The sequence below is a fragment of the Chaetomium tenue genome, assembly GCF_020726465.1.
Source record: "Chaetomium tenue strain MPI-SDFR-AT-0079 chromosome Unknown F5144scaffold_7, whole genome shotgun sequence".
Taxonomy (NCBI): Eukaryota; Fungi; Ascomycota; class Sordariomycetes; order Sordariales; family Chaetomiaceae; genus Chaetomium; species Chaetomium tenue.
In genome coordinates, this window is record NW_027117335.1 from 1,138,963 (window position 1) to 1,158,364 (window position 19,402).

The following is a 19,402-nucleotide window of genomic DNA, read 5'->3' on the forward strand; positions in this document are numbered from 1 at the left end:
GCTACCTGATTGTTTGGGCGTTGTCGTTACATATATGCTCCAAATCTGCGGCCACAATTACCCGTCACCAGCATCCTCTGTATATCCTGGATGCTAGGGGGGTCACAACATAGCAGTTCCTTGTATATACAACAGCTGGGAAAGCCAAGAAGATGCCTAATTCACAGCCCCCTTCATGTCACGCAATTGCATTTCCTCTAAAGAGCTCGACCCGTTTCGTACGGGGTTAAATCTGTATAGGTAGGACACTTCCACAAGCACCATGATAATGATACAACCCAGAGAGAGAAAAAGAACGCCTCGCCCACGCCAAGTCTCGCTTTACTACCAGGAACCTCCAATCTAAACCCCCTAATCCATGTTATTCCCAGCTGTTGCCAAATCTCCGAACATTAGCAAGGCCTGGCAACGCCCTCCCACCCCCGCCAGATGATGTTACAGTTTCGCAAGACATCCGTGCCGAGAAATGCCACACACTCCTCTGAATTTTGTAGCGTCGAGCCACTCACGCTAAGGTGGCCGGCCAAGGTGATCAATCGTCGTCATGTCTTCCAGACCACGCGACTCCGTCGCTCTTTCTCGAGCCCTTAGCCGACGAGCTCCTCTCTGACGCCGCGCTATGGCCCGACCAACCGTGGGTTTCACTCTTCCGCGGCCCCTTCGCCGTCGGCGTGCGTTCGGCGCCCTCGCTCTTGCGCTTCTTCTTGGTCGGCCGACTCGACCCGCCCTTCGGCCTGTACCCGGGGTCGTCGTCCACAACCCGCTTCCGCTTGCCCTTGCCCGCGCCACTGCTGCCGGCGGCGCCCGCCGCGCTGGGCGTTGCCGCACCACCGCCCCCGCCGTTACCATAGCCGGGCTCGTCGTCGTTGTCCTCGAAACTCTCCGTCGCGGCGGCCGCGGGCCGGCCGTGCGCTGCGCTGGTGCGTTTGGAGCGCGCCGAGCCCGTGCCGCGGGGCGCGCGATCGCCCTTGCCGCGGCGGCCGCTGCCGGCGCCGTGTCCGTGCCCGCCGTGGCCGTGGCCGTCGTCGCCACCGCCGCCACCGCCGTGCTCCTTGCCGCCGCCGTCCTTGTCGTGCTCGCCGTCCTGCAAGAACGTCTTAGGCGCGTGCTTGCGCAGCCAGTTGTAGACCGACGTCGGGTTGCGCACCGCGAAGTCGCGCTGCGAGTCCTTGGGGTTGGGGCGGTCGGCGTGCGCGAGCTGCGCGAGCGTGGGGAGCGGTACCGCGTCCGCTTTGCCGGTCCCCGCCGCCGCGTCTTCGTTGGCGAGATGCGCGTCCAGTTCCCAGATGTAGTTGTCGAGGTCGTCGGCGGTGAGGAAGGAAGGCGGGTGTGATTGGCCCTGGGCCGGGTCTGAGGGCGAGTCCCGGCCGGCTTCGAGGTCTGCGAGCAGCTCCGGGAAGCGCTCGGCGGCCGACGCGAATCTGAAATGTGGTACCTCTTGCAGGAGTTTCTTGTAGGGCTTGGCTGGCGTCGGATCGGGCGGGGGTGTTGACGGCCGGTCGAAGTCCAGGAAGAGCGCGGCATCGTCGGAGGGGAGGTCGATGGCGAGGTCTATTTGCTTGTCGGGCGGGATCTGGCCCGAGTTGTTGACATCGAGAAGGAGGTCGAGTAACCGACTGATAAAGAGTTAGTAAGTCACGCCATCAAACCAAGATTAATGCAACGGAGCGTACTCTTTCTGTACGGCGAGTCTCTTGGCCGTGGCCAGCGCCTTCTGTTCGAGCCTGTGAAGCTCTTCGCCATCATGCATCTTTTGGTCGAACATGATGCGCATTTTGCGGTATTTCTTCTTCCATGACCGGTATGTGGGTTTTTCGTCGGTCATTCTGACGTCGCCGGAATCATCTTCGGCTTTGACCTTCAAGTCGAGCCGGCTACGCGCAGCGACCTCCATGTGTGTGGTGTTTAGGTGGGTGTCAATTGAATGATCGATGGAGTTTGTGATTCGGATTTCCGTTGGAGATGCAGAGTTGAGTTGAAGAATAATTTGTAACAAGGGCGTTCGGGCTAGCGGCCTGTGCTGGAATTCAGAGTGTCAGGGCGAGGGAGAAACAGAAGGCTGAGCCGTTGATTGTCCATCGTGTTGGATGGCGCGTTGCACCCCTGTATTGGAATGGTTGAAGGGGTAGGAATAACGTAACATGGAGAGCTTTTCGTTTTTAGTACGGTACTTACAATTTTGATACCTTTAATACACCGCTTAGCACCATGCAAGTTCACCTCTAATACAGCCGGTACTAAAGTTCACAACTCCATTGCCGAATTATGGAGAACTCCAAAAGCGTCGCTCACCATCCAAGGAAACCCCCCAACGTCAAAAATAGGAAAAAAAGGGTTCCCTAGTTTCGACCTTTTCTCACATATACCCAACCAAATTGTTGCATGTTCAGGACCCTCGTGCTCAAAATGAGCGAAAACGCAGCAAAGCGGTTGAAAACCGACAACGGTGTGGTCGCCATCGGCACACACAACGGCCACTTCCACGCCGACGAGGCGCTGGCCGTCTACATGCTGCGTACCCACGTACCGACATACTCAGGCGCCAAGCTGGTTCGGACGCGCGACCCCAAGCTGCTGGAGGAGTGCCACACGGTCGTCGACGTCGGCGGCGAGTACGACGCCGCGCGCAACCGCTTCGACCACCACCAGCGCACCTTCGCAACCACCTTCCCCGACCGCCAGACCAAGCTGAGCAGCGCGGGGCTGGTGTACATGCACTTCGGGCGTGAGATCATCGCCCGGCGCCTGGCGCAGGCCGAGGACAGCGAGCAGGTGGGCATGCTGTGGCGCAAGATCTACGAGAGCTTCGTCGAGGCGCTGGACGCGCACGACAACGGCATCAGCGTCTACGACTCGGCTGCGCTCGCGGCCGCGGGCCTGGAGAAGAAGTTTTCCAACGGCGGCTTCACCTTGGGTGCCATGGTTGGGCGGCTGAACCCCAACTGGAACGACCCCACCCCCGCCGACCCCGCCGAGGCGCAGGCGGCCGAGGACAAGCGGTTCGAGCTGGCTAGCCAGCGCATCGGCGAGGAGTTCGACCGCGATCTTGATTACTACACCAAGGCGTGGCTGCCCGCGCGGGAAGTGGTCGCTGGGGCGTTTAATGGACGGCAGGAGTTTGACAGCCAGGGCCGTATCATGGTGCTGCAGGGCCAGTCGGCGCCGTGGAAAGACCACCTCTATACCCTGGAGGAGCAGCAGCCCGAGGGCGGCAAGGTGCTCTATGTGTTATACAAGGAGAAGCCTGTCCCGGATGCCAAGTGGAGAATCCAGTGTGTACCAAGCACTAAGGATTCGTTCGAGAGCAGGAAACCGCTTCCTGAGGCGTGGAGGGGCTTCCGCGACGAGGAGCTGGATGGGATATCCGGAATCAGCGGCTCCGTTTTTGTGCACGCTGCGGGATTCATCGGAGGCAACAAGACCTTCGAGGGTGCCCTTGCCATGGCACAGAAGGCTCTCGAAATATGAGAGGCTACACAGATGCGCCCGAGGTGGTTTCATCGCTGCCCAAGCGGGTCATTCCTGACTAGCAGGCGTTGGGCAGCTAGACGGGCCAGGCTGCGACGCCAGGGCCGGGAAACCTTCCGGGAAAACAACAAGGCTTCGCTTGTTAACCCCCCGAACATGGTAGCCGTGGAAGGGCGCCTCATCGGGTTGACGGCCTATTGAGGTCTCGCCGGCAAATGGTGACCTTGAACTCCATGTACTTGCTACCAACCAAGAAAGCCTACATGTGATACAGATGGTACTTGACAATAAAACCCAATCTGAGGCCGGCACTTCCATGTTCGCGTTGCTCTCCCTGTGCCCAAGTGACCCAGAACCCATCGAGCGCTATCTCACACTAAAGTCGTCAATCTCGGCTCCGTGAACTACCCCGAAAGGTTCGGCGGTCGGGAGGGAACGGTCAAAGCCGAGTTGTTGGAAATAAGAAATGATGCCAGAATGCTTCGTGAACCCGCGTCAGTAAACGGAATAAGTACAGAAAGCAAGACAGTCTCCGCCGAATCCCCGTCATCCGCGCGCGCGACCCTTCTTCGTCATCATCATCAAAGTGAATCAAGCCAGACCAACCCAACCCAACCCAACCTAACCCAACGCCACAATCGTTTTCGTAGTCTCGTGGTTCCCGATCAAAGTGTGCAATTTGATGCCATCCCTCAAGATGCGCATCAAGGAAGACGTAAGCACAGTCTGATTCTCCGAGCGCAAATCAAGGTCCCAAACGCAACGACGCATGTCATGTCCCATATTCTCGAGATCGCATCGCTCATCGGCGGACTGGGAGTTCCTGTTGCTCGCCAGCGGCCACCTGGGCCGTTTCTTCGGGTACAGTAGGAGATTGTTGTTCCTGCTGCTGCTCCTTCTGCTCGCCAGAAGGGTTGTTGGCCGCCTCGATGTCCTCGGCATTGGTCTCGCGGTTCAGAAAGCTGCTCTCCTTCACGGGGCTACCAGCCTGCAGGCCCGGGTGGTGCTGGTGGTGGTGATGGGGGTGTAACGGGCTGCCGATGCCGTTAGGTCCGCTGACGGGGCTCGAGAGATGGGGGATGTTCTCGGGGACGGGGTGCTGGCTGCCGACGGCGCCTGTGTCAACGCTGTCGCCCTTTCCGGCCTTGCTCATGGCATAGTCGCCGCTGTCGAAGTACTTGCGCTCCTTGAGATGCTTGGCGAAGTGGTCGCTGCGGTTGGGGAGTTTGCCATAGAGCCGGAAAAGTCGCTGCTCCTCGGGAGAAAGGGACTGCGGGGTTGAATGGTGTTAGTGACAGGTCTGGAGAGATGAGAGGGCAGCCCAACGCAGCTTGATGCTATATGCCAGCTTCTGGATTGTCTACGCTATGCCTGTAACGCTGAAACACAAAATGGGTGGCTCACCTTCACGTCAACCTTCTTTGCCTGATGAGGATTCATGGTTGCAGCGTTTCTAGAAGCTGTACCCGATTGACCGATCGACTTGCCCGTCAATCAAACCTCGTACTGTCCGCCAGTTGCAAACAGATTCCACTGTGGGGGGGATGGCCAAATTCAAAACCGTCCGGATGTGTCAGCCTGGCTGTCGTGTAGTTGTTCCGTGTGTCGACGACGTCTTGCGAGGTGAGGGGCAAGAAGAGTGCGGTTCGCAAGGCGTGAAGGTGGGATGGCCAGTGGTTGTGCTGCGGTTACAAGTGGGGAGTGGAGCTTCTGGTTGTCCACTAACAAAGAATGACCAAGCTAAAACGGTACCTGAAGCAAGCTCAGTGGACAGCGTTTGAAGTTGTGTTGCCATTCAGAATGATCTAGTGCCGTAAATCGTAAAATAAAAACAAGCCTAGCTTCCTTGATTATATAGGGAGGTATTTATGTTTACTTTGTCAAAATACCGGTCTGTTGTTAATATCATCTCGGGTTGTTATGCTGGGAGTCACAAATTCATGCGGTTGCCGGTGAGATCCCTGCAGCCTGTGGCTTCGTTACTACGCAACTTACTGAGCTTCGAGCCGCTCAGATCGCTTATTGATCCTTGCGCCAGCAACCTTGTGCAACAGCCGGCACTTCCCGCTCTCCTACTCTATAATCAACCACAAATCATCGAACCACAGCCGGACCACTCGGCTTGGTCTTTTGCGAGTCAATATGTTACCGCGGTTACTCTGCTCGAGCCGCGTTACGACTTGAGCCAGAACTCAACCACGTTAGGATACAACCATCTTCAAGATACATCCATAATCGCATGTCAGTCATGGTCAAGGGGGGTACTCTATCGCAGTAATTGCCCAAATAATAGAACTAGCTGTAAGAGAACTGGCAACCTTGAACCTGATATGGGTCCAACCTTCGGCGTTCGAAACTCCAAAACAATGCAAACTCTCAACTCTCGACCCCCAATCCATCGCTGATAGTTCAATGCGGTAGGGGGGGGAGTATGGCACATCCCCCTCTAGTCACGCGACAACGCCAGCAGCGCAAACAGCCCCCCCTGCACCGGCCTCGCCACAAAATATGGCCCGTTCGCCGGGAAACCTCCCGTCTCGGAATCATACAAGTCGGTCATGGCCCGGTCCGACGTCGTTGTCCCGACCCAGTGGGCCAGCTTGGAAATGAACATATCCCGCGTCGACTGGCTGGCCACGGCGGCCGCAAACATCTCCCAGTCTGACTTGGTCCACGTGTGCCGCGTGTCGAGGGGCACGCCATACTCGTTGGCGACCGTGGGGTAGAAATTGCTTTGCATGTCGAAGATGGACTGGTCGATGAAGTCGAGGTTGAGCAATTTGTCGGCGTAGATGTTGTAGAGGAGGCCTGGGGGGGGCTCAGTACTCGGTTTCCAATCACGGGGAAAGGGGTAGAGAGTGTTTACATACCATGACTGTTGGCGTTTCCATAGCTTAGCGTCGTGTGAGGAGGGTTTGCTTGGGAGTTGATGCCAAACCCTTTCCAGCCCTCCAGATACCTGTCAGCCACCTCTCCAAAGGTGTCATCGTTGTTGGTCAGCTGGGCAATTTGAGACATGGCCTTGAGCCCGATGATGCCCTTGATGGCCAGATTCGTCTGGTTGCTACACGGCGTTGATTAGCAGTATCTTAAACTCTGTGGACAGATGACCTACGCCAGAGTTCCCGCGAAGTCATCAGTGCTGAGTTGGTTCGCGGGAATCAGAGACTCTTCCACCAAGAATTTCGCCCACTGAGACAGGATGGGGTAGTGGGTTGAGAGGTAGGCCGTATCGCCGGTGCGCTGAGCGTATGCCAAAGTCATGATAATCATGTTGCCACACTCCTCTAACGGCATTGCTTCATCGTTTCCGGCCGGGTAGCCCCTAGCTACCGGGAAGGTTCCGAGGTCATGCTCAGCATAGTCGTTCGGGTATGCGCCGCTCTCCTGGTTCTCGAACAAAGGATCGAGCAAGTATCTACCAAGTGTTGCGTTCAGATACATGAAAATCGGGTAAGCAGGGAAGATGACGTCGACGGTTTGGATGTCGCTGTTCGAGCTGATCTCCTTGAGAAAGATGTATGGCTTCGAGGAGGTGCCGGCGTACTGCAGCGCTCCAAAGGTCTGGCGGACCGCAAGCGTGGTGATAAGAGCGTAATCCTTTCCTGCAGCACTCTCGGAGTCGCTCCGTATCCGTTGGTCCAGAGCAGAGGATACTTCGCTAGCGTGCTGATAGTCGTCGTAGAAAGCGACAAGCGCTGAGATGTCGTCCTTGTAGTATGATGACCAGAGCCCTGGGACCGCCTCCAACTGGCCGCTCTGCCCGGCAAAGTTGATGACCTGGTTCTGGACCAGACCGAGGGTGAAGACTCTCTCCACATCGTCTCCTTGGACGTCACCCAAATCATGGGATAGCGCAAATACCGGCCTGGACTGGTCAACCCGCTGTCTCCGAAAGTTCCATTCGTGTAGGGAACTTACCATTGCTCACTCACTGGCCGAAAGTTGGACTCCTTGGTGTTTGCCAGCAGTCCATGGCCCGCAAACTGGCCTCGCACCGCACTATCTTGACCGATTTGCCAAGTGGACTATTTCAGGCCTGTTAACTTCCCCACGCTCCCCAAGTGAAGGATAGAGAAAATAACTTACACCATCGTCGACACGCGTGGCTAGGTACCAGTTCCCCCAGCTGGCAATTTCATTCGATTCTCTAAACTCGTCTTGGGTTTGGCGGAAGAACTTGTGGTACGCGATATCGCCAACGGTGGCGGTATCCCACTCAACAACCTGAGAAGTGTCTCCACTGGCCCATTCTGAGCATGGTGTTAGCAAAATAAACACATCACAGGCCTATAATAGTGGGAAACGGCACCTCCAGAGACATCCATGTAAACTTGGACTTTGTGGGATGCTCCATCGGAGGACTTCGCCCTGGTAGAAATGTAGGAAAACTGCTGTGATTGCCGTGCCATATCGTCGGGGTAAACCGGCGACAAGAAGGTGACGGTCAAGGTAACCTTCCCGTCTACGTCAAACGTGAAGATGCTTTTGGTCGAGGTGTACTCGAGCGACACCTGGTTGACGTGTGCTGGGCCTGGTGCGCCGCCCATCCAGTTGTATGTCACCCCATCCACAGCTACAAGGCCTTGCCAGCCCAGAATATTGCCGCTGTGCATACAGTAAGTCACAATGAGTCGGAAAGCTAAGAATTTTGAGGGCCACTTACGTCCAATGGCGGGGCCAGGCGCCGGGTAGGATAGCCCCGGAGCCCCCCTGGAGCCAGGCGTTTAGATACGGTGACCTCACAGCCAGGGGAACTGCTGGAGGTTTTGCCGGGGAGAAGGAGGAGGCAGCAGCAGCAAGATAGCCAACCATGGCCGCTAGCGCGGCCAGCATTGTTAAGGACCGCATGGTTTGGCACGAAAATAATGTAACGTGGGAAATGGATCTGGGGGGAAGGAAGGAGGAGGAAGAGCCGGGAACAAAACGTTCCCAAGGCTGCTAATGATTTAGAAAGAAGAATGGAGTTCGTAGAGGCTACCGAAAAACGGCCTCCGAAGCGGCCCAGATACACAAGGGACCCGGCTGATGAAGATCCGGAAGTTGTAAGTGGCAAGAGCCGGGTCGGGAAGCCGGGGGCTTTTGTAAACGGCCAGCAACATCAGAGAAGTGGCACAAGGCGGGCAGGAAGGCGCTGGAGGATGTGATGGGACTCACCACCAGTGGTACAACAGAAGGAGCAACAATTAGCGGTGATGGACACTCTCGAGGCTCGAAGTATTGTGCACCCAACACCTACAGCCCGAGAGTTAGGGGAAGGTGTATCCAAAAAGAGAAGGTGATGTTGGGTGGCAGCAGGACACGGTTCTCCGGCGATGAGAGTAGCATTTCGGCCGAGAGAGGTGCTGAGTATACCACGCAGCCTCTCTGTCAAAACCACCCCAGTGGTGTCTTCGGTCGGCGCGGGATCTGCTCATGGGCCCCAGGCCGGCGTGCGTGATGTGGGACAAGGGACGAAGCTGGTGTCCCATGCCAAGATCGTAGGTAGGGCATGCAGTGACATGACCACGCGCATACCACAAGGAATGGAGCCACTGGAAGGGTCTGGGTACCCTCAGGAGCATTCCAGCCGCCCCCCATCACCTGCTCCACGTCATGAGATCATAGGAATGGTTCGAAAACCGAGCAGGTAGCGTTAAGGCCGACAGACCCGGGAGAGACCGAGCCCCCACACTGCTAACGGACATTTACTACTAATTAAGGCCATTCTGAAGTCTTAAGGATTCGGCACTTGCCGTGAAAACCACGGAGAGCGGGGAACGGGCACGGAGGGACGCGGAGGTGACCCCGAAATGCGGGCCCTGCGGCTGCCGAAAGGGGCCCCGCCTGCAGTGCTTGCCGGTTGAGATACCTACTCTGCCGGTGAGCGTGGCCGCGGTCACTGCTACGTAGGTAGGTGGTTGGAAAGCCCGGGGAGTCGGTCAGTTGCCGGTTCGAAAAAGAGGCAGCGGAATCCGAGACATTGGAGGTATGGACCAAGTGCTGTGGTTTGATTTAACAACTCAAAGCGAAGCCATTGCTACCGCCCTAGTTTCTGCCGATGACTTCTTTCCCTCATAACCTCCCCGGGATCACAAGATCATGAGGGGGAGGTCTCTGAGAAAAAAAGCACCAGAAAGGATGCGGCAGGTGCTGTGAAGTTTGGCCAACCAGGCGGCCGCGGTGCTAAGCCGTGGTGTGGGGTGAGAACAGGGATCGCGATGATCGACTTAGGGGAAGGCACGCTATTCCTTAGCGGGTAGGGCCCGGTGACGATCCGCACGGACCTTCATACACACAAGACCCTCCAACATCTTTCTCAATGTCCCTCCCTTCACCGTCCGCTGTTAGCCAGCCTGCCAACGCAACATTGAAGCCAGGTCACTGGGCCGAGACAGTGTTACGTTAACAGCACGAGCGCCACACCGCCTGCTATTAAATCCGCTACTCAGGCAGACATCGAGGAGAGGCTCCATGATCGGCGCTACTTACTGCAACACAAGCTTTGGTGCCAAGCGTCTTGTCCAGGTCGTCTGCTTCCCGCGCGCGCACTTCGACTTTGGTTTTGTTGATTCTCACTCAGCCTTCTCCGAGGCTCAGGCCATCTTGACCGGATTTTACTACTAAATTCGTGTAATACCCGTCGCACTGTTGGGCCGCCGGGGCCTGGACAGGCAGGAGGCCGACAACAAACCACGGGCAGTGGTGTGCCTGACGGTTGCCCCGAGGTTCGATGTCGTGATGCATGGATGTGAGACCCGAGAACAATGGGAGAGTCTCAGGTTGGATGTATTCTCTGCATATACCTGCAGGGCCCAGCCACTCTACTTGCAGGTTGTAGTTGGCAACAGGCCACGGGCTTCTACTTTGTTCCCATCGCGTCTCTAGCAACCCGCCCCTACAGCTAGGGGCCGTCCTGCTTGCAGCCTGTGTGCCTGGCTATTGCGAATTCGGAGCATGTCTAACCCCGATCAATTCACGAATTACCTATGTATGCCGTTTTAGTCAGGGGGACAATTTCCCGCAGGCGCTAGCTGTATGCTGTGAAACGGCGGCTTGGAGTTTGCACTCGGTGTCCCAAACCACCACGTGCTTGTGTTTCCAAGGCAGTGCGAGCGCCGCAGGCTAAAGAGTGTTGATAGCGGTGAGGCCGCTTGAGATTCGGCATACAGAATACACCGTCCTTTTGTGCTAGCGACTACCGTTTGTTTGTTAGCGGAGCGAGGAAGCAAGCACGGCACAGAAGGGTAACCTACAACTCCGGTTTCTGGCCTCCTTCCGCGGCCTGCCAGCCCCAATGAGAGAGAAATTGCCAATATGTTTCGGCCCTTGAGCTGAATTAGTTGAAGCTGCTCGAAAACAGAGGCGGCGTGCTGAACATGGTAATTCGTGGTACGTGTCCTACCTGCTGTACGCACCGCTAGTCGGCTCAGCATTTGGGTCCCGACCCTTTTCTCGTGCAGCTACCCCGAAAGGCCTCAACGTGGAACCAGGAGGTCCAAACATCGCTATGAACCTAGCCGGTGTCGGACGGCCTGAAAAGGCCGGCGGAAGCAGTCGCTGTGTAGATGTAAGGACTCCTTGAACGTGGGCCCTGCCTTGATCTACAACCCTTCCTCGGCCAACATGTCACCGATGTCGAGATAGAAGGCCACTGCGTTAAACCTATGAGATCAAAAGCGCATTAGAATGGAACCCGCGGTGGATGCAGTAAAAAGCACTTACGACGGCGGGTGGCCCATCCACTTTTGTACTGTGAATCGAAATCTATTGCTCCAGTTGATCAGGTCTAGGTGGTTGACACCTAACAAGGTCCCCTTGTAGGTACCCCATTTGCTGCTCTCGACGCTGACGAGGCCATCATTTGGACCCTCACGCTCCTCAATCACACGGTGAGAATGACGAAACGGGCTCAACAGCGGGGGCTTGTGCTTGACGGTGGCGCCGTACGAAAAGTAGCGCACCGCTGGGTCGTCCGGGGTCTTGGGGTTGAACTCTTCAGCCATATACTTCGTCGTTAGTTGGGCAAAGGCGTTCGGCTCCCACCCAGTGGTCCGCTCCCACAGTTGGTACAGACGGGGCAGATAATGCGGCCCGATCCCGTCGATGAGATAATCGGCGAAGGGGCTGCCATGGTGTGGTGTAGCCACGGTGATAAGAGACTTGACCTTGATGCCGGTGGGCTGGAGACGAGAGATCATGTACCGGGCGTCTAAGCCCCCCATGCTGTGCGCCACGATGTTGATGCTCTTGCCGCGGGCTTGGGCTTCGATGTCCTCAGCCAACTTGGCGGCCCGCTTCTCAATGGAGTCGCTTGGGGGCACCGAGGCGGTGATGACTTCAGCATGATTGGCACTCAGAGCCTCTCTGATCCCGCGCCAGTAGTGAATGCTGGGTAGGTAGGAGCCGGCTAGCTTCAACTCGGCGAATCCCAGCAGACCATGAGCAAGCACGATGGGGTGTTGGGGGGCTTCTGTGGCGCAACGTGTCAGGCTCGTTTTGACTGACACTAGTGCGCATCTGGATTCCCTGAGAAAAACATACTGTAACTGTCCCTGAGCAGGGCGTACTCATCGGCTATCTCTTTGCCCAGACCCTTGATCCGCGCGTCTGTTGGTGCAAAATGGCGGCAAAGCGGTGCATAGGCGCCCAAGTGCCGTCTTGGACCTGCAGACCGACAAATCGTCGCCTGATCTCCTGCATAACGGCGAACTGACGCGAAGGGATCGAGCCATGATGCAGGCCGATGAGCCACTGGCAACCTCCGCATCTGTTGTTGTCTGCTGTCAACTAAACACTCCCCAAAAACGCCAAAAAAGAAATGCAAAACAACAAGAAACGAGCTGCTAGACGTTTCAGGGATTACGAGACATGAATGATGCACATGTAGATCTTCTTTTCTGTTTTCGTGATATTTTCTTTGTGGAGCTTCGGTCTTCCTTGATTCGAGATGCCAGGCTCATGATGGGGGTCTCCAGTTTGCGATGCAAGGCAATCGGCTCGTCCGGCCTGCAGATGCGTGTTGATGACGATTGGCTTAGCACTGCCCAGTTCTGGTAGCAGCGATGGCGATCTCGTTGGCACAGTGTGTATAGAATGTGTAAATTTATTATCTTTACTGTATTGATCGACCTTGGCACGGCAATCCTCAGCTGCCTTCTTTCATTTTAATGCAATTGATTGGAGCCGAAAGAACAACATCATCGCTTCAACCTCCTCTCGACTCGCGATGCCCCGCCATCATGTTATGTTTGACATGCCTGGCCGGGTTGCCGTTGGCTCGAATCGAGCGGGAATGAATCAGTCGGCTGCACGTATCGACGCGCAACACTACGACAGCGACAGTGACCGAAAAGATTGCACGAGTCCCCACGAGCCCTGCTTACCATCTTAGCCATACTGTGCGCGATGCAGCCCCCACCAAGGTTGTTTTGCCGGTGTTGGTCGGCTTTGCCAGGCCTTAATCATCCTCAGCTGGTAGCACGTTCCCGATTGGTCTTTGAAGGTGGATGCGTGGTGGCGGTCGAGAATCAACAACCAACAACACCCTCACCTGCATATCAAACGACCAATTGGGCGCGGTTGTGGTACGCCGCAGCCTGCCTCCCTTGGCTATCAGAAACCGCATTGATGTGTGAAAACACAGTATCGGTTGACTCCCGATTGCCCAGCCAGCTCCCAACGGCAAGGCTGGCTGCTTAAATCCTACCCTGACAAGGACGGGCCTGGCGAAGCTTGTTGATGGTTTGATGGCTGACCCGGCTCGGCTGCATGGGGGTTCGGCGCATTTTATCTGCGCCCATCGGATAACAGCATCATCGGGACAGCTGGGTGCGGGGCACCGGCCTACAGAATCGTGATGTTGTGATGCTGTTGTGGAAAGGGCAAATACATTATCCATGGGGATGAGTGAATATGTTCTCTCTAAGGTACCGAAGTTTGTCGGGTTGAGCCCGCTGGGCTGCGCCCGGCCGACTTTCTCTGAGACCGGGCCGAGGCCACGGCGCTGTCATCCTCGTCCTTCTCCTCTAGGCCCCCTGTCCCCTCCCGCACGTAGTCCTGCATGTTAAGCGCCCTGCGACCTGGGTGCCAGACTGTCGGGGCCGCCACTTCACAAACACGTCCCGCGTTGCAAAGATAAAGAGCATATTTGTACTTCCCTGTTCTAGTCCTCGCTGTATGCCCATCCCAATGACCTCTTCGCCCTGTCTCCCCCTGTGGTTCCGGTTCCTCACCCACGTCGACTGATGTCGAGTCTACCTCATTACCATCGTTGAGGGCAAGGGCGTCTCTGTTCCTCCAGACACCATGTTAGCTGTTGGGGAATGTTCCGGCGAGGCTTGCGGTATCCCGCCGGGCTCTCTGCGGTACGGGGCGACACCAGCGGGCAACGCCTTTATGCTTGCTGCCTTCGCCGCCCTGATCCCGCCCGTTATATACGCAGGATTTCGGTACAGAACGATCGCACACACCTCGTTACTCTTGACGGCACTCGCTTTCGAGGTCATTGGTCATGTCGGCAAGATCTTCCTCGCCGCCAACCCGACCAGCCACGCCTATTCAACCCTCTATCTCTTGGGGACACACTGGGGCGCCATCTTGATCGGATCCGCTGCAAACCTGGTCCTTCCACATGCTATGGTCATTTATGGCGAGGAGTTCCGCCTCGTGTCGGACCCCGTCTACCTGAATATTCTCTTCTTTATTCTTGACATTTTTGCCCTGGCCTTCCAGTCCGTGGGGATAGGGTTTGCCTCCACGGCTCACACATCTACCGAGGTTCGAAGTCCCCAACATTCGGAGAGACGGGCTGTTTGCTGACGACCCCTGAATAGGTTTCCCAAGGCGTTAGTATCCTGCTTACCGGCCTCGCCATCCAAGCGGTCAATCTCCTTGCCTTCTTGGGTACATACCGGTATTTTCGGTACAAGCTTTCCCATCGCCGTTATATCCTCGATGACAGATATTCGCTCGTGTATCAGTCCCGCCGGTTCACATACTTCATGATCTGTGTGTTTAGACCCAGCTCCATGGAGCCACGAACGCCCGCTAACACTGACATGATAGGCATTCAGGTGGTCGCGGCCCTGCTCCTACTCCGAACGGCTGTACGAATCGCCATTTTCGCCGACGGCCTGGATAGCGCATTTGCCACCTCACAAGTCACCACGTTTCTCCTCGACGACACCATCGTTCTCGTCGCAGTTCTCATCATCGCCATCTGCCCCCCCGGCAGGGCGTTCGGCGGCGCTTGGGCCGCAACATCGCCCATGGCCACCTCCCCCGACAGGCCGCACACCCTCCCTCTACGACTCCGACGGCATCGGCGCAACCGAAGCTCTCGCATCAACAAACGGGTAATCTCACTCCCGTACACATCTCCTTCCGCATCACCCAGGTTCAGCCCGGGGTACACGCCGAGAGGGGGGATGACACCGGGGCTCCCAGCGCACCCTTCGCCTCGAGCACCGCCGCTCATCTCGCCACTCATGTCGCCGCGGAATAACCCGGTCCATCAGAGAGCCCCCTACGAGCTCTCACCCACGCAGGAAGTTCCGTATATGGCGCCTCAGGAGAGCCCGGGCATGGATTCGTCCATGTGGATGGCCTCGCCGCCTGTCGATCATGGGAGGAAGAGAAGGATGAGGGCGGGCTCTGGTCCAGAGCCGAACCAAATGGTGGATGGGGATGCTTTGTGGAGTTGATGTTGGATGACGAAACGTGGCAGTGGGAGGCTTTATTGTTTGGGATTAAACTGGGGCGTTGGGTGTTCTTTGAGGTGTTGGGAGGGGACTTGAGAGCTGTCTTTTGTAAGTGTTTTACTGGTGGGCGGCGTATTGGGAGTTGATATGGTGTCGGGTTAGGAGTATGGTTAAGTTGCTTGTCCTCATCTATCTTTTGTTTCAGTAGTTTGCCAGTAAACTATCATGATATGAATCATCTCGAAGGGTCATCTGCGTCTCGTATTCCTAGTGTCTCCATGGTTCTCGACAATAGTACGACAAATAAGCTAAATATGAATGGCATCGGTGCCCCGAGCCCTCTCGGTGTTTCAAAACCCGACCGCTGGCTCATTGAGCCTGCTATTTGGCTTCCTTGGAGGAAACATAACATAGTCTGAGACACGTTTTATGCCGGCGGTACATTGTAAAGCATGTCATGCTTTACAACTTTGCTGCTATACCGAGGGTCTTCTTCCATTGAGCATGGTCTCCTAACTCTTTGTCTCCGTCGGGATCTTTAATTAGCACCCAGACTATTTTAAGTATTCTCGGCGATAATGCCATTCTCGAGCGAGTTTGGCTTCAACAAAGGACGGGCTCCTAGGCAACCGCTTTGTCAACTATCTGCATATAGGGGCACGATGATGGCAGCGTACGTGTGGGATGTATCACAACCCACTGCTGCAGTGCTCCCTAATTTCGCTGATAATATATTGTACATCCGATTTCACTCATACCAGCCTTTAAACACCACAAAGCATACGCCCAGGCCGATGCCGCCGATAACTATGCTAAATTCCGCGGCACGTGTCAATCAGCAAATCCTCGGAAGTCAGAATGTCGATGGTACCGACAGCCAGCAACTGAGTTCTGTCCCTCCCTCGTCCTCAATATCTACTGTCTCTTCCAGTGTTGGCATCGAGGAAACCCTCACAAGCCGACCCACAATGGAGGGCTCTTCCTCCAGCGAAGAGGGCCAAATCCATAACCCAGACCAACAGCCAAATGAAATGGAGCACCACCATGAAGAAAACCAGAACCAGGCTGAAGTGGATCAGCCATGTGAAGAGGATCAGGGCCTTAAAGTCGACGAGGACTCTAGCTCCGGGACTCAAGTCGACGAGGAATCTGGATCCGAGACTGAAGCCCAGGCCAGTGCTTTTAACCGTATATTTGACGCGGTCCAAAGCGCAGAGCACTCGGGTCGAGAAACTCCTCCTTCTATCGGGGGATCCGTGTATAGGGAACAGCTCCCACCCTACTCTTCCCAGCCCCCTTCGAATGAAATTGTCATTCGGGATGTCGAAGATGGCGTCCGGTTGTCGGGTAGAGGTGTTAGTGATACGAGCGCAGACACGGGCTCACGATATCGTCAGACACCTGAGGGCAATGACGAACAGATCCCACCCCCATTATACGTCCCCTCTACTTTGGACCGAGAGCTGTTGCGGGTGAACGATGCCGACGACAACGATTTGCCCAACAACTCACCAGGCGCCATATATGATACGGGAGCCGACGATGTGGGGGGCATCTCTGCCACTGAGCAGGTGCCTGACGAGGGACGAGCTGATGCAGCCCAGGCACCATCCCAAACAACACCAGACAAGCTAGCTGAAGGACAGAAAGGCTCGGAGCAACCTGAGGACACGGCCTCCGCCCCTTTCCCAAACAATTCCAGCTCACCTTTGGTCCAAAAGGGCAACCCTGATATCAGCGAGGAAGATGTGCCTGCTAAAAATGAAGAGGGTCCAAAGCCTCCATCCTCTCCAGGGGCGTCCTCTCAAGACCTTCACAGCCATCCGGACCCCATCTTCATTCACAAGAGTAACACAAGAGACGATAGATTCGCTCCATTCCTCAAGGGGCCCTGCCAGAGGCCAAACGAGACCCTAACGGACCTCACCATCCGAGACCAGATCCGGCGGTGCGCGGCGATCCATGAACGCCCCCTCACCGATGAGGAGGAGGAGGTCATCCGCAAGTTTCATCGAGACTTGGAACGGCCACGTGCGCCAGACGAAGTTAGCGAGTCAACGTTCATCCACTCCCCAGGGGCCCTAGCAAAAGTTGAGCTGTCGATGGCACTTGATAACCTCTCGTACGCGGACGGTAGTAATCGTGACTTCGAAAGCGGCATGTCGCCTTCCATCCCGCCGACCGCTTACCATAGCGAAATTGAGGGCCTCAGGGACGAGTCTAACAGACTAGTTTACATAATGAAGACCCTCACGAGTCGGCTGGAGGAGGTCGAAGGGCGGGTCGATTTCGACAAGCAGCAGTTGCTCACGGCATTAGACAAGAAGACCGCCAACCTATTCCGCAAGATCGGCGAGATCGAGGCTTGTCAGGGCAAGGCCGAAAAACAACTCAGGTCCAGCCGAGCGCAGCTCCACACGGCCTGCGCGGATATCGCGCAGTTCCAGGCCGAGAAGAAGGCCACACAAGAAAAGCTGGGCAAACTGGAGAAGGAGCTGCAGACTGTGAAGGACCAGCTCCACAACAAGAATAAGGCCGAGGACAGCAAGAGCACGCATGACCCCGAGAACAGGGACAAGGTCGAGCTCAGTAGGAAGGGCGCGAATGAGCTCGACGGCCCGAATAAGACCCAGTCTGACAGCAAGATCACGAAAGAACTTGACAACAAGAGCGACGAGCTCGACGACAACAACAAGGCCCACACCACCACTGCCAGGAGCTACGGACCTGATCCGCATTTGGCCGAAAGCACGCAGCCGCCGGCCCGATGGTTCCAACTGACGATTGGGTTCAACTCGAGCTATGTGGTGTTTGCCATGACGGTGTTGGTGTGGCTTGTGACCGAGGGGATGTTGCATAGTAAGCGGCTGTCGGAGGGTTATGGGCCGTTCATCAACGGGGGGTACAACGGGCTGGGGAGTGTGGTCATCTTTGGCACTTGGTCCAAGTTCTTTCTTTTTTACGCCGTGGCTGTCTATCTGGGCGTTGTTTCCCTCAGGGCGGCGGTAAACTAGTGAGCCGGTCTCACGCATGCTTCCAGTTTGAGAAGAGGACGCGTAAGGGTGGCGGCAGGAGGGTAGGATGGTCTGAATAGTCGGTCAGCAATCGTGGTTTTCCCCATAGCGAGTAATCATCATACGGTTTAGAGGGTTTTCACTATTCGTTTTCCAACGCTGTAGACCATGTCATCTCCTGTGCTGTGCAGACAGGTGAGCGAGTTTGTTGTGGGTCAGTGTGATTGTGTAAACAACCCCTGGTCGTGAGTAAGCCCGACGCATGCTGCAAGACTTGCCCGTCCGTGTAACTCTAATCTTCTCATCCATGTTTTCGCAAGCTCTGTGTAGATGACGTGTAAGGCAAGGTGAGGACAATCTGGTGCCCTTCGGTAGCTTCTCGTTCTTTTTTTCTGGTTCGTCGCTAGGACGCACACGGTCGGGCGTTGGCTACCAAAATTCCTCGAGGGCACAGATCTTACCAAGGACCTACTCCAGAGATCCTCCAGAGGTATGTTACCCATCCGCATCGCGGCCAGATCCCCAGCGTAACCATGTGAGATGGATCTACCGCGCGATTTCCTTGGCCCCCCTCCCTTACCGGGAGCCATGGCCTTCAACCCGGCCCTAAAGTTAGGCGGCGTTGGGTGTCTTCGATCGACTCATACGTCCCATCGCCGAACCACCGGAAGGAGCCGTAAGCCAAGCGATTGAGGGCCTCGGGACCGAGTCGTACTCGTCAGACCCCTTATCAAATCCACACAGCTTTTTTGCACATCGGTTTCTTGCCCCTCAACGAGGTGACGGTAACCCCGAGATTGCTACACGGCCCCATTCAAGTTGCTCCAGGTTTGGACAAAAGCCCGGAGCTGTTGGTTGCGTCCTCAGCCGCCTCCGTGAAATAATGCCAACCGAGGAAACGTGATAGGGTCCGTGCTTTGTGCCGCGAGATGCGACGCAACGGTCGAGGTTGGGGCAGTTCCGGGAGAGAATGAAGCAAGCAATGACCCACCATCTCGGACTGGGTGTTATTAAGAATGGCTCAGCAGGGCAGCTGCAGCACTTTGGTGGATACGCAAACCACGTCTGGGTGTGAAGGAGATAAAGTTAGGCTTGTGTTTCACGACAGCTTCCTCTTCCGGCACAGTTTTCGTCATTCCGAGGAAGGATTTTAGTGTGCGAGCAGGTCCTGTCAGGTTCGTGTCCGAGTCGAAACCGCACGTTTAAGGCTGCAGCAGCGACGGGAAGGGAGAACTAGTG

The 19,402-nt window shown here is 56.0% G+C and overlaps 7 protein-coding genes across 7 annotated transcripts; 3 read left to right on the forward strand and 4 right to left on the reverse strand.

Annotated features, from left to right (window-relative positions):
* Positions 1 to 532: 532 nt before the first annotated feature.
* F5144DRAFT_498321 (IEC3 subunit of the Ino80 complex, chromatin re-modelling-domain-containing protein) lies at positions 533 to 1,894 on the reverse strand (the record flags this gene model as incomplete). The annotated part of the gene is made up of 2 exons (XM_066786262.1): positions 533 to 1,616; positions 1,674 to 1,894. 2 exons carry the CDS (start codon positions 1,892 to 1,894, stop codon positions 533 to 535), a joined length of 1,305 nt encoding a protein of 434 aa, XP_066638831.1.
* Positions 1,895 to 2,209: 315 nt separating this feature from the next.
* Positions 2,210 to 3,683, forward strand: F5144DRAFT_586013 (metal-dependent protein hydrolase). Its single transcript, XM_066789728.1, has one exon. It carries the CDS (start codon positions 2,383 to 2,385, stop codon positions 3,466 to 3,468), a length of 1,086 nt encoding a protein of 361 aa, XP_066638832.1. The 5' UTR covers positions 2,210 to 2,382; the 3' UTR covers positions 3,469 to 3,683.
* A 587-nt stretch (positions 3,684 to 4,270) lies between these two features.
* Positions 4,271 to 4,908, reverse strand: F5144DRAFT_606771 (camp-regulated phosphoprotein/endosulfine conserved region-domain-containing protein; the record flags this gene model as incomplete). The annotated part of the gene is made up of 2 exons (XM_066791507.1): positions 4,271 to 4,738; positions 4,873 to 4,908. 2 exons carry the CDS (start codon positions 4,906 to 4,908, stop codon positions 4,271 to 4,273), a joined length of 504 nt encoding a protein of 167 aa, XP_066638833.1.
* An 875-nt stretch (positions 4,909 to 5,783) lies between these two features.
* On the reverse strand, positions 5,784 to 8,319 carry F5144DRAFT_660281 (uncharacterized protein; the record flags this gene model as incomplete). Its single annotated transcript, XM_066793258.1, has 7 exons — positions 5,784 to 6,276; positions 6,339 to 6,532; positions 6,584 to 7,336; positions 7,390 to 7,496; positions 7,558 to 7,721; positions 7,781 to 8,076; positions 8,135 to 8,319. 7 exons carry the CDS (start codon positions 8,317 to 8,319, stop codon positions 5,915 to 5,917), a joined length of 2,061 nt encoding a protein of 686 aa, XP_066638834.1. The 3' UTR covers positions 5,784 to 5,914.
* A 2,648-nt stretch (positions 8,320 to 10,967) lies between these two features.
* F5144DRAFT_387715 (Alpha/Beta hydrolase protein) lies at positions 10,968 to 12,514 on the reverse strand. Its single transcript, XM_066784691.1, has 3 exons — positions 12,018 to 12,514; positions 11,173 to 11,967; positions 10,968 to 11,112 (listed from the first exon to the last, which is right to left on the reverse strand). Exons 1-3 carry the CDS (start codon positions 12,215 to 12,217, stop codon positions 11,052 to 11,054), a joined length of 1,056 nt encoding a protein of 351 aa, XP_066638835.1. The 5' UTR covers positions 12,218 to 12,514; the 3' UTR covers positions 10,968 to 11,051.
* Positions 12,515 to 13,755: 1,241 nt separating this feature from the next.
* Positions 13,756 to 15,152, forward strand: F5144DRAFT_498606 (RTA1 like protein-domain-containing protein; the record flags this gene model as incomplete). The annotated part of the gene is made up of 3 exons (XM_066786280.1): positions 13,756 to 14,226; positions 14,283 to 14,457; positions 14,515 to 15,152. 3 exons carry the CDS (start codon positions 13,756 to 13,758, stop codon positions 15,150 to 15,152), a joined length of 1,284 nt encoding a protein of 427 aa, XP_066638836.1.
* Positions 15,153 to 15,958: 806 nt separating this feature from the next.
* Positions 15,959 to 18,163, forward strand: F5144DRAFT_498227 (uncharacterized protein; the record flags this gene model as incomplete). The annotated part of the gene is made up of 2 exons (XM_066786256.1): positions 15,959 to 16,504; positions 16,547 to 18,163. The coding sequence occupies 2 exons, from the start codon at positions 15,959 to 15,961 to the stop codon at positions 18,161 to 18,163; spliced, it is 2,163 nt and encodes a 720-aa protein (XP_066638837.1).
* Positions 18,164 to 19,402: the final 1,239 nt, after the last annotated feature.

Coding starts and splice junctions, on each gene's coding strand:
- F5144DRAFT_586013 (XM_066789728.1), top strand. CDS start 2,383: ATGTTCAGGACCCTCGTGCTCAAAATGAGCGAAAACGCAGCAAAGCGG.
- F5144DRAFT_387715 (XM_066784691.1), bottom strand. CDS start 12,217: ATGCGGAGGTTGCCAGTGGCTCATCGGCCTGCATCATGGCTCGATCCC. Junction 11,968..12,017: donor GGCAAAGAGATAGCCGATGA/GTACGCCCTGCT, acceptor CAGGGAATCCAG/ATGCGCACTAGTGTCAGTCA. Junction 11,113..11,172: donor TGGATGGGCCACCCGCCGTC/GTAAGTGCTTTT, acceptor TTGATCTCATAG/GTTTAACGCAGTGGCCTTCT.